Genomic DNA, 14,415 nt, shown 5'->3' on the forward strand with positions numbered 1-14,415 from the left:
CCTCTTTAGATTAGAACAGAAATATAAGTGGGAAATCGAAGGCAAGAAATGATCGAGAAAGACAACATTTTCCCAGACCACACAGGAGGGTAAAATTGGACAAAATGAAAGAACACACATTCAAAGGGAAGTGGGAGAAGAAAATAGGTGTTAAAGGAAAGATGTTGCAAGAAGTATGTAGAAAGTGGTTCAAAGGAAGAACAAAAAAGCATAAAAATCATATTATGATTACTATCTTGTACAGAAAAGCGACACGGAGAATGAGCAATACAGAAGAAACAGAAAAGGAGGAAAATAACATGGAAGGAAAAAACGTGATAAAGCCAAAAAAATTGAAGGTATTAATTTGGGTTGTCCAATAGTTAAACACAGTCGAAAGGGGCAGGCTCTTGTCAAACAACCAGGTAAACAATGGAGAAAGTTGAGAGACAGAAAGCACAGAGGGATGGAAGCCATGGCAAACAGACAAACATTGGAAGGAAAACCAATGTCACTGGTAAACAGTCATGAAATAAAGCGTGATGGTTTAGGAGAGGAAAAATGCTACATGAGGAGACTGTCCATGGACTGAGACAAGTGACAAGACAAAAGCTAAGAATGAAGATGGAGTTTTGTAACTTAAGGATGAACTATGTCCAATCTAAGTTGATAGAGAAGAAACCAAAATACAGTTAAAAGCAGGGGATGTTGCATAAGTAAAGGCCAAAGCAGAGGAAACCAAGACTTTCAGGCTAATATATAGCAACCAACAGGACAAAACAAAAAGTGAACTAGAGGATGGATAGAACTTTGGATAGGAGCTAAATCAGAGGGTAAGCATAGATGTGAAGACTCATCCAAATCTGACAGAATAAGCCTAAACCCAGAGTTGGAGATTGTGAACAGAATACCAAGAGGATGAAAGTTTGTTGTTCCAGTGTGTGGTAAAGGCGTCGGTAAATAGTGTATCCAGTTGAAAATACGCCCACCAAACAACCTGTAGATGAAGAGACCATTTCATGAGAAGAACCTGTTTGGGATAAGATAAACGATTTACAACCACATTAATGGCTCCAGGAACACAGCAAGGTTGCATTACCAGTGATTTTGGGCCAAAAAAGGCCCAGTTTCCAAAAACATTGAGATACAGATTTAGATTCCACCTTGCTTCGTGATATAGTTGATGACTGTGAAATTGTGAAAGTGGACAATAAAAACCCACCCAAGCAAAAGTGGAAGAAAATTGGCCAAAGTTAATGAAATTCAAAAGACTCAAGGATGCTAATGTGGAATGGAGACTCCTTTACAGACCAAAAACCAGAAATTTCGTGAGAGTTTGGGAAAGCCTCCATCCTGCCAAAGATGCATCTGTGAAGAGATTAACTTTGAATAAAGGGGGGAAAATCAAAACACTCACTGTGGTTTGATATCTGTCAAACCAACAAGCTAGGTCCATCTTGATCATGAAAAGAAGGCTAAAAATATCATTCAAGGAATCCAAATAGAAGTTTCATTGATTACAAAGTGTTCACTGAAGTAAATTAATATGAGCTCAATTCATGAGAATAAGATCTTTAAAGAAATTCTACATCCACAAAAGAGATAGAACCTTTCAAGCCATGAAAGAAGGCGAATTAAGGGCATGCGTGACTGCTCATTCCATATCCCAAAGATGAAGAGGAGAAAGCTGGACCCAACTGAGGTATGAATTAAAGAAAATCTCCAAATGAACTAGGTGTTCAATGGGGTTAAGAATATATTCCTCCAACTTGTACAAAACTTATCTGTGCTGCTTCCTGAGAAACAAACATTTGCAACACACTAAAAGCAAACGAAAAGCAGGAGCCAGTCGTCTTTATAATGATGAGTGCAACGACTAATCAAGTAAATATGCTAAACAAATGGGTACACATCGAATTTCATTATCTAGAGTACCCAAGAAAACACTCACCACAGTGACAGATAGGACTCCATGGTGAGATAAGGAAGATCCAGAAAGGTATTCAGTAAAGACAGATTTTATAATTGATCTCCAAATTCCCCTCTTTTGGTGGACCACAAAGAAATGGGAGTAAAACCAGAGTTAACTCAATAGTTCTTTCCCATAGGACATGAATGACTTTAGCAAGATGACTAAGAGAGGAAAGGAAATAGAGAAAAAGGATGAAGACTGAAGCAAATGCTGAAACCTACCGACAGAACCTGCATTACTTTATGGACTGAGAATCGTTGTTCTGACCTATTAGAAATGATCAGTAATTCCAATGTAGTAGTTATAGTCCTGACCACCTAAACCTTTTTGTGTATAGCTCACAAAGGTGAAAGAGGAGAGAAGACACAATGCCTTACAAAGTATACACCACCCTGCAAAGTTACTACATTTTATTGCCATATGAGCTTGCAGTCATGAAACTTTCAAATAGGACTTTATATTTAAAATATATGCAATTTACTCAAAATTGACATTACTGTTGACATTACACAAGCTATTGATTTGGTGCAATGCAATGAAGTGTACTTTGATGAGAATAGAAACAAATTGATTCATTGTTCTCATGAATACATCTGGTATGCTAGCAGATGACAATGAAATAGTACCTGTATTCAAACAGAAAGTGAATATATCTGGTATGCTAGCAGATGAACATGAAATAGTACCTGTATTCAAACAGAAAGTGAATATATTTGGTATGCTAGCAGATAAACATGAAATAGTACCTGTATTCAAACAGAAAGTGAATATATCTGGTATGCTAGCAGATAAACATGAAATAGTACCTGTATTCAAACAGAAAGTGAATATATCTGGTATGCTAGCAGATGACAATGAAATAGTACCTGTATTCAAACAGAAAGTGAATATATCTGGTATGCTAGCAGATAAACATGAAATAGTACCTGTATTCAAACAGAAAGTGAATATATCTGGTATGCTAGCAGATGACAATGAAATAGTACCTGTATTCAAACAGAAAGTGAATATATCTGGTATGCTAGCAGATAAACATGAAATAGTACCTGTATTCAAACAGAAAGTGAATATATCTGGTATGCTAGCAGATAAACATGAAATAGTACCTGTATTCAAACAGAAAGTGAATATATCTGGTATGCTAGCAGATAAACATGAAATAGTACCTGTATTCAAACAGAAAGTGAATATATTTGGTATGCTAGCAGATAAACATGAAATAGTACCTGTATTCAAACAGAAAGTGAATATATCTGGTATGCTAGCAGATAAACATGAAATAGTACCTGTATTCAAACAGAAAGTGAATATATCTGGTATGCTAGCAGATAAACATGAAATAGTACCTGTATTCAAACAGAAAGTGAATATATCTGGTATGCTAGCAGATGACAATGAAATAGTACCTGTATTCAAACAGAAAGTGAATATATCTGGTATGCTAGCAGATAAACATGAAATAGTACCTGTATTCAAACAGAAAGTGAATATATCTGGTATGCTAGCAGATGAACATGAAATAGTACCTGTATTCAAACAGAAAATGAATATATCTGGTATGCTAGCAGATGAAAATGAAATAGTACCTGTATTCAAACAGAAAGTGAATATATTTGGTGTGCTAGCAGATGAAAATGAAATAGTACCTGTATTCAAACAGAAAGTGAATATATCTGGTATGCTAGCAGATAAACATGAAATAGTACCTGTATTCAAACAGAAAGTGAATATATCTGGTATGCTAGCAGATAAACATGAAATATTACCTGTATTCAAACAGAAAGTGAATATATCTGGTATGCTAGCAGATGAACATGAAATAGTACCTGTATTCAAACAGAAAGTGAATATATTTGGTGTGCTAGCAGATGAAAATGAAATAGTACCTGTATTCAAACAGAAAGTGAATATATTTGGTATGCTAGCAGATGAACATGAAATATTACCTGTATTCAAACAGAAAGTGAATATATTTGGTATGCTAGCAGATGAACATGAAATAGTACCTGTATTCAAACAGAAAGTGAATATATCTGGTATGCTAGCAGATGACAATGAAATAGTACCTGTATTCAAACAGAAAGTGAATATATTTGGTATGCTAGCAGATGAAAATGAAATAGTACCTGTATTCAAACAGAAAGTGAATATATTTGGTATGCTAGCAGATGAAAATGAAATAGTACCTGTATTCAAACAGAAAGTGAATATATTTGGTATGCTAGCAGATGAAAATGAAATAGTACCTGTATTCAAACAGAAAGTGAATATATTTGGTATGCTAACAGATGACAATGAAATAGTACCTGTATTCAAACAGAAAGTGAATATATCTGGTATGCTAGCAGATAAACATGAAATATTACCTGTATTCAAACAGAAAGTGAATATATCTGGTATGCTAGCAGATGAACATGAAATATTACCTGTATTCAAACAGAAAGTGAATATATCTGGTATGCTAGCAGATGAACATGAAATAGTACCTGAATTCAAACAAAAAGGAATTCATCAGATAAATAGCTAGCTTCTTATAAAAGAAGTCATGAGCCATTCAGTATTTGAAAAAAAATCAATTTGAAGTTGAATTTCTTTTAACTGCATGTTGTATATGCATTGGTACAATTCAAAAGAGAGATTCCAACAACTGAACGACTACTAGGAGAGTTTGGATATTTGTTCAAAATTGATGTTGTGGACAAAGACGAACTAAAGAGTAAGAACTTGGTGAAGGTTTTGAGTTATAGAATAGAAAGATATAGATGGAGAAGATAGTGTGAAGAATGAATAAATGATAATGCATGAGACAGTTTGCAGATCATGATCACTCTCTTAAGCCTTCAAGTTTATTACTGAACATGAAATTGTGAATAGTCATCTTGTACTCTCACTACTTTTGAATTATTCTAACAACAGATGAATGATCATCATTTGCAGAATGTAGTTTCTTCAATTTTAAACTAATAAAAATCTTATTTATGAAGTACAATGAGTGGAAAATGTTTGGTATCATTAACTATCCTATCAAGAGAAAATGATTTAGTAGAAAATGTAATTTTTATTTACATTGAAAGACTTTGCAGCAGCAAAGTCACAAAATATTTCACTTATGGTTATGTTCATATGCTACCAATTAGTCAGAACTGAAATAAATATTATGTATAACTTCCATTTTTGCTAGACCTTGGCTTGGGCTTCACATTTGTTAAAGCCAGCCCTGTGTGTGTGTGCATTCAGAAAATGAAAATTAGAGGTGCTAACAGATATGTATAATAACCAGATATATTGAACTTGTATCACAAAGAAAGATTAGCTGCTGTTATAAAAGTTTAATACACTCCAATACAACACAACATGCAACATTAGTTAGACATAACTTCTTGCCAATTTCTGGGAACTAGTTATATTATTTTGTACCAAATGTTTTAATATTACATGAAAATTATTCTATTGATAAAACTCTGACAGTGTTGGGGATGTATAAAACTATTTTCAAACAAAATAGTAATATTTAATAATATTACATGAAAATTATTCTATTGATAATACTCTGACAGTGTTGGGGATGTATAAAACTATTTTCAAACAAAATAGTAATATTTAATAATATTACATGAAAATTATTCTATTGATAATACTCTGACAGTGTTGGGGATGTATAAAACTATTTTCAAACAAAATAGTAATATTTAATAAATATTTCATATCAAACATAAGAACACATTTAATATTTGATCCCATTTGATTTGATGATAATTTTAACAACAATTAAAATGAAAGGCACAACTTGATGACATTTTAAATTTGATTCTACAAGCATACTTCATAAGGTAAATGGAGTGATGCATGGTTTCAACCTCACTGAAAATTTCATTTTAAATCCATGTCTGTTTTCAAAATGCTGAGATTTTGATAATATTTTTCTTTCTGACACAAACATTAACTGTTGTTTAACCAAACGTGAATTGCTTGAGGTCTCCAACTGAATAATGTTGTAGTTCCTGTGAAAAACGCTTTCATCTCAAACTTCAAAGAACAAATAGAATAAACTGACAAAACTGTTCTTACTGCAAAGACTTTTTAACACTCATTCCATATCCAAACCTATAGTTCTAGTTGTTAAGACCATAATTTAAAATAAAAGGTTGTACAGAAAGAACAACAGCATTATTAATTTAAGAATACTGTAGTAAACAGAACTTTAAGAAAAGAAACTGTTTATTAAGAGCCTGATCATAAGGTTCAAAGTGGGATGAAAATGCCAGTCATTTGACAAAACCTACAAGCTTAACACTTGCATTATAAGAGTAACAATGGAAAAAATATATGCTGCAATAGACGACAAATAGACAGACATGCATAAATATAAAATGAATGAAGTTAATTGAAGGGTATATGAAATGCAAGTCTTGTTAGTACAAAGTTCTTGTAGTTATTTATAATAGGTATAAGAATATCAGCAATATATCCAGAAATCTTGTTACTAGCTGAAAAATAATAATAATAATAATAAATTTCACAAAAAGTTAGTAAGCTCACACTTAATATTATACACATATAAAAAATTAAATACAAATCAGGTATTTAAATTACTGTAGAAAAAATCTGAGATTAGATTAGAGAATTTAAAATTTTTTACATGCAGACTCAAAACTCAATAATAAATTTAAATAACGTAAAACCTTGAAGAGGTAAAATTAAGTTTAGGTTTAATAACTAATGATTTTAAATGTACAAAATCAAAATTAGTTTTAAAAAAATCATGTTGATAGAAACTGAAGCTTTTACTTAGAGAAATCTAAAAACCACTGATACAAGATCAGGTTTATACAATGTGAAATCCTATAGATGTATTCCCATAGTTACATTTTAAAAGTTGAAAGTTTTGTAGATAAAAACTTAAGATTACAGATAGGGAATATTAAATATTGCATATTATATCTAAACAGCAAAAAATTTTCAAATATGGAATTAGATTTAAAGAATGGGGAATCTTGTAGATATATTTCTAAATTTAGGCTTAAAAAAGTTCAAAATCTTATAGATGTAGTCCAAAACTTAGATTTAAAAAGTTCAAAATCCTGTTGATGCAAACTCAAAATGATGTCAGTAGAACAGTAAATATTATAGGTTTAGCTGAGAACAAAAGATCAAATTTCAAATAATAAAACCTGTGATAAAAGCTACAAACCAGAACTGCAGGATGCAACATAACTACTGAGAGTAAAACACTGGCACATCTCTTTCACATTTCTTGCTTAAAATAAACATTTCTACACTCACATAATGTTTTATCCTGATCAAAAACAAAATTGATCGAATCCTGTTTCACTTTAAACAGTGTTTTCACAACATAGATTTTCATGTATTGTGTTTTAAAAAAACTAAACCTTTAATTAGTTATTCCAACATTAAGTTTCAGTAAACCCTGGTACAGCTCTCTTGATTTTTATTTATGTTGTAACTTAAAAGTCAACAAATCATATAATATTTCACACATAGTGTAAAAACAGTGTACTTCATCAGAGATTATGTGATACATTCTAGATATGTTTTCATGAAGTCAATCAAACTTATACAACAAGTTTAATTTTGTTTGCAATTATCACATTTACAAAATCAAAAGCAGTTGCACTGATTCAGGTAGGCCCTTTATGCTAACAACTAAAACAAGCAGTTGTTCAAGGAACTTGTCAAAGTTATGTTTGTTAGGCAACATGTTGAATTAGTTTTTCTTAGAAACAGCTTCTCAAAACAGAAAACTACAATCAATAATGGCAAGATGTGACTGAGCATCAACAGTCAGTCTTCAGTGTTTCTAAATTAAAAATAACTCACTTTGATTAAAAGTTGTGAACTTCTGCAAGTCATTTATTGAATGGATGGGACTTAAATATGAAAAATCAAGACATGTTTTAGATTGCATATTGAAACTTTCTCGATAAAAACATCAAAAAATAAAGTAACAAACAATCAACAACTTTAGAAACAAAATACAAATGATATCTCTGGAATATTAGTCTAACAGCAAATCGTGTAAAAATTCAAGTTATGCCAAGTTCTGCATTGGTTAAAATGCTAGAAATATTTTCCAATATAGATGTGCTTGTTCCACTTCTAGATTTATATATTAATCAAATTTCTTTTTATCAATAACACTAACAAGAAGCTTTTGAATGAAATTTGTTGTTCCCCCTGAAAGGAAAAAAAAAACATTTTTATAGCTTACAAAATGTATATATTTTATTATGTACGTACATGAATTTAGAATTTTCTAAGAGAATTTACAAGTTTTTAACACTACTCATTGTTGGGAAAATAAAGGTTTATTATAAATTTATTTCAAAACAGACAGTTTACAGTTCTTACTTACTCATGGTATTGTCTAGAGTCCTATACCAACTAGTTTACTAGAGTGACCAACACAAAATTAAAAACTAAATTTCTAGTTCTGACACCTAGTTGACACTAAAGAAAGTATTTTACAGTGAAAGTTTCTAGTGAAGGATACACAACAGTTTTGTGATTGTGGTGATAAACTACAGACCAAATCTTTCATCTTCAAGTCAATGTTTCATAGTTTCTAGAAATAACCACTTCTGAAGAATACACTTATGTGCCATAATGATCAAAAATATACTGTACAACCACTCTTTCCTGGTACAACCACTCTTTCCTGGTACAACCACTCTTTCCTGGTACTTCCCGGCTTCTCAGAAGCTTTAAGCTTAGTGTTTTGTATTGATTCCCACTTATGAATAATACATATGTTGTTGGATCCTGGTGATGAGCAATCATTTGTAGACTGACTGTTTTATATTAGTCATACCTGATGAACTTAATGATGAACAGGTCTGGTAGTGAGGACCTGTACTGAACAACATACGTTTGTTTCATGGTGAGGACCTTTAATATACTGCAAATATATAGTTTCATAGTAAAATTCTCTAACCCTAGTAATGTGCAGTATCACTCTTGGTCTAATGTTGCTTCATGATTGTTACCATCTTGCAGTGAGAATACTTAATAGTCACAATTCTCAACTTTAACTGAAGATGGGTTATAATATAGGGTTACGGTAAGGAGCAGAAAAGGTACACATGGCTTTCTGTCCTTTCATTATTCATCAGATGTTCAATTTGGTTTATTTTGCAGTGACCAACACCTGTTTTCATATAAGCATAGATTCTAGATGTGCACTGAATCTGTAGTGAGACATTACAACTTTGGGATGCTGGTTGCTTTTGTGGTAGTTATATAAGCAATTCTAAAACTATCAAAACTTGTGTAATGTTTTGAGTATCTGCCCTGGCTTTGAAGTTCTAACACTACTGTATGTTCAACTTGTTCCAACTGTATAAGAAGAAGATCTGAAGATCTGTTTTTTCTTTAGTGGTGACACCTACTGAATTGTATGCATTTGTTTAATAGTGATAAATAAGGCCTGTAGTTCACTGAAGTATTTAAATGAATTTTGACAGTTAGCATGGAGTATTTAATGTTATAGAAATTGGTATTGTGGTAATTGTTGGTGCCCCCTGTGGTTTGTTCTTGTGTTATTTGTTACACACGACAAATAGTGAAATGCTGTTTTTGTTGTTGTTGTTTTGTTTTTATGCAACATCCAGAATTACCTGTGTTTGACTAGTTGGGACCTATCAGTGAAACTAGGCTAATTTGCATAAAATGTATTTTGTTAGGTTTTTGAACTGGATATCAGAAATATCAAGTTGTTTATTGTGAGTAGGAGCAACAGAACACTTATGAATTAGGAAGCAATGTGTAAGTTCAGGTTAGGGTTTGTACAAACTGTATATTTTGCTGTATTTATTGTGATTACTCTTCTCAAACTTTTGTGCATTTTCCTTACAAAACATTTCTTTTGTCTCTGTTTTTTCAGTTAAGTTGGTGGTTTCTTTTTCATTATGATAATTTCTTTTTTCCATGATTGAATGTTTACAAACACGACGACTGTTTTGTTACAAGCTGAGCTGATTCTGTTACGTTTTTAGCCTCAACTTATAAACAAGTACGCTCCCTTTTCATCACAATTACTTTAACTGATGTGAATTTTATGTGGCTTGAAGTTACTTTCTTACTGTAATTTTTCTTTCCAATTCATTATATAAAATCAATCTTTCCAATTTACTTCTTGTATATTTTTTTTTTTCATTGCTTAAGAAAGTGTTGAAAATTTAATTTCCAAATAAATACTATTAATGAGTGCTCTTTTTATCAAGCATGTGTGCACACTGTGTGATATCTTCAATATCAAACAACTTATTTTCAATTAATTTTTTCCAAAGTTTTGTAAAAATCTTCTTTATTAATCAGAGGATCCTTTTTCAATTGAAACTCTCAGGAGAGGAAGATTTTTAGATGCATTTTTATAATATGGACATGGTATTGTTTGTCTTTCTTCGAAAACTTGTACAAATGTTTTTTATCATTTAATCCACCTAGTACAAGTCTATATCTGTATCTCTTTTAAATCCAAACTCAATGTATATACTTCTTAGAGAGCATTACACATCAGTCCGAGATCCAGTAAAAATTCTGTGCTTGTAATTTTTTTTGCTGGAGGCCCTCATATGCACTTTACATTTTTAGTCTTTTGTTATTCATTGTAAACTTGTAATAAAGAAAAGGGTGTAAACTGGAGAACACCAAGATACAAGTGATCATTGAGGAACTTACTCATCATTCTAGAACTCATGAGAAACAAACAGTGCAGTAAATGAAATAATAATTTGTAAGAGTTTGTTTTTCCTCCCAAGTTGTAAAAAGTTCCTATATGATATAAAACAAAAATGTATATTATTTTTAAAATCTGTACAGCTGAATTATGAAAAGTTTGTTATTATAATCAAGACAGCCTTATCAAGTTTGAATTGCAAGTGTGTGTTATCAAACACAACCTTACTATTCTGATAGATTAAGCATCTAAATTTTGTTTCATTTATAATATTATTTTACTGTTCTAGAAGAATTCCTAGGGTATTGCTGGGTTTTACTAAGTTTGTTTCATGGCTAGTAAAATTTAGGTTCTGATCTTTTTTTGGAGAGAGGTTGGGGGGGGGGTGCTTTTAATAGTTCATTCTCTATTATTCATACAACACCTCAGTTTGATTAATATGTTCCACTTATTAGCAATTAGTTTTTCATTGAAACATTGGTGGAACTGGTACATAATTACCTGCTTCAGCAGTTTTAGATATTTTAAATCTAAACAGAATGTTTGAAACATGGACAAGTTCTGTATTAGTAGTTGTAGTATAAGCTTCACTGGACCAAAACCACAAGGATTTATGTTTTACGTATAAATTGTTATTTGTCTGACATCTATCTAATGTATAAATGTACATTTACAAATCTGCCATAAAATGTATTAACGAGGGATGGAATGGCACGTTTGGTGACAACAGTATTGTAAATATCACCCCATGCACTGTTTATTTAGTGGTAAATATCACCCCATGCACTGTTTATTTATTGGTAAATATCACCCCATGCACTGTTTATTTAGTGGTAAATATCACCCTACGCACTGTTTATTTAGTGATAAATATCACCCTACGCACTGTTTATTTAGTGATAAATATCACCCTACGCACTGTTTATTTAGTGATAAATATCACCCTACGCACTGTTTATTTAGTGATAAATATCACCCCACGCGACTGTTTATTTAGTGATAAATATCACCCCACGCACTGTTTATTTAGTGATAAATATCACCCCACGCACTGTTTATTTAGTGATAAATATCACCCTACGCACTGTTTATTTAGTGATAAATATCACCCCACGCACTGTTTATTTAGTGATAAATATCACCCTATGCACTGTTTATTTAGTGATAAATATCACCCTATGCACTGTTTATTTAGTGATAAATATCACCCTACGCACTGTTTATTTAGTGATAAATATCACCCTACGCACTGTTTATTTAGTGATAAATATCACCCTATGCACTGTTTATTTAGTGATAAATATCACCCTATGCACTGTTTATTTAGTGATAAATATCACCCTATGCACTGTTTACTTACTGAAACTCATTTACAAGATTTAAAAAATCAACTCCATTATACATTGATAAACATTTATTAGCATATATTCAAACTTACTTACCTATGGCACGTTTGTAAAACTTAGGTTTATTCTCCCAGTAAATGGTCAAGAAGTAAACAGGTATGCCTGACAACATAATGATGGCCCCAATACCTGTATCCCATGGATTTACATAGAATGGTAGGAACACCAAGAAAGCACAAATAACCAGGAACAGTACAGGAAGTACAGTATTTACCTAGAAATAAGAATAGCAAAAAACAATGTGTTTCATTAAACAGACAGAGCATTAAGTTAATAATCAATGTGATAATACCTTTATCAGAATTTCTGAGTAGCAACAGACTTTCTTTCTCACACAATATAATATTACCTTACTTTAACAATTTCTGGTTTAATTTTTACTTTTATAAAGTTATCTAAGCCAGAAATGAATTTTAATTAACCAAAAATATACCTATGAGTATCAAATAAAAGACATGTCTGAATATTTAAGAAATACCAAAAATATACCTATGAGTATCAAATAAAAGACATGTCTGAATATTTAAGAAATACCAAAAATATACCTATGAGTATCAAATAAAAGACATGTCTGAATATTTAAGAAATACCAAAAATATACCTATGAGTATCAAATAAAAGACATGTCTGAATATTTAAGAAATACCAAAAATATACCTATGAGTATCAAATAAAAGACATGTCTGAATATTTAAAAAATACCAAAAATATACCTATGAGTATCAATTAAAAGGCATGTCTGAATATTTAAGAAATACCAAAAATATACCTGAGTATCAAATAAAAGACATGTCTAAATATTTAAGAAATACCAAAAATATACCTATGAGTATCAAATAAAAGACATGTCTGAATATTTAAAAAATACCAAAAATATACCTATGAGTATCAAATAAAAGATATGTCTGAATATTTAAGAAATATTTACTCTTCAATGCTAATGTTCAAAAACTGAAATGAATAACTGTTTGTTTATAAAAACTGAAATGAATAACTGTTTGTTTATAAAAACTGAAATGAATAACTGTTTGTTTATAAAAACTGAAATGAATAACTGTTTGTTTATAAAAACTGAAATGAATTACTGTTTGTTTATAAAAACTGACAAGTATAACCAATAATAGACTCTCTGTTATTCTGAAATAGAAAGATGTGTTTTTAAGAAGGCATAAACTGAAAGGTTTTTGCTATTGGTCATTTTAATTTAATATTACGTTTTGATGCCTTTTCAAGATCCTGGTTTACGTTTTTGATTGGTATATTTTCCTAGTGGGTGGGTATTCTGCTTTCCAGAATGGTACTTACCTCTTCTCACAAGGTCAGCTATATCTGTTCAGTGATTATCTCTTTATGTTAACTTTTTCTTTATGCATGTCAAAAGCTCTGCACCATTTCCTTGTTAGAATTTACTATTCCAATGTATCTCTCATCCAAATTATCACGAGTCATCTATTAACCCATCGTAGCATAGTATGCCCCTGTGATGCAGGCAGTTCTCTTTACACTTCTCTACCAAACTTTTTCTTGTTTGGCAGATTTTGAATGCAGACGTTTCCTTATTTTCTTACGTGCTTCCCAATTTCCTGTGTGATATGTACAAATTTCATTTAAATTGGTTTTAATATTTGGTTGTACATTACCACTTTTCAATCCAGTTTATTAATGTTGTTTTTCTGAACTAGTCTTTTTGCACAGTTTAGTAAATTATGAAATCTGAAGTCAACATTATCACTTCAGGAAACAAACCAACAACAAACCTTCTTTCTGTCTAAGGCCTTAGATGAAGGAGACCCAATGGTAGATCTTTCTGATTTTATCCATCTGGATATTGAAAGATACTCGAGTTATCTTTGTCCCCTGAAGTTGCTTGTGTATCTTCTGAACTGGCTGACTTTCTTCATCAGAATGACAATTTTGTTCGTCTTTCTACTTATCTTACGTATATTCTACCTGTGGTTTTACTACAGACTTTGGTGCAACATTAACTAGAAAGGATTTGTTCCTTTTCCCTCTTTTTCAAACAGATCCCACTCTTTAACAGCAAAATCAGCACTGTACACCATGTTGACTTTGATGCTCTCATCCAAAAATCCACATCTTGTTATCTTGTGACTGTTGCTTCATAAGTATGTTCATTCTGAACTACATCACACAAACTACAAGAGTAAAGCAAAAGGGGATAACTGCCCATTCCTGCCATGCCTTGGGTAGTGTACTTGGTATGGTCAATTTTTTAAAACAGAGTATCACCATCACTCATTGCACTGTCTTCAGTGATGACAGTCTCTGAACTCTCCCAATTCAATTTTACCCTTCAAGTAAAGTATGGAAGTCCTTACCACTTTCCAGTTCCAAGTTGCTGG

The 14,415-nt window shown here is 31.6% G+C and overlaps 1 protein-coding gene across 2 annotated transcripts in view; it reads right to left on the reverse strand.

The window, feature by feature from the left end:
• Positions 1-5,263: 5,263 nt before the first annotated feature.
• The window catches only part of LOC143231643 (large neutral amino acids transporter small subunit 2-like), a 90,167-nt gene continuing 81,015 nt past the window's right edge, over positions 5,264-14,415 (reverse strand). For both annotated transcript variants that reach the window (XM_076466187.1, XM_076466186.1), the window contains 2 exons: positions 12,089-12,266; positions 5,264-8,146 (listed from right to left, as the gene is read on the reverse strand). In XM_076466187.1, the coding sequence (XP_076322302.1) occupies positions 8,082-8,146; positions 12,089-12,266 (243 nt within the window). In that variant the 3' untranslated portion in view covers positions 5,264-8,081. The remainder of the gene's footprint in view (positions 8,147-12,088; positions 12,267-14,415) is intronic.

The sequence above is a fragment of the Tachypleus tridentatus genome, chromosome 11 (genome assembly GCF_004210375.1).
Source record: "Tachypleus tridentatus isolate NWPU-2018 chromosome 11, ASM421037v1, whole genome shotgun sequence".
In the NCBI taxonomy this organism is placed as follows: Eukaryota; Metazoa; Arthropoda; class Merostomata; order Xiphosura; family Limulidae; genus Tachypleus; species Tachypleus tridentatus.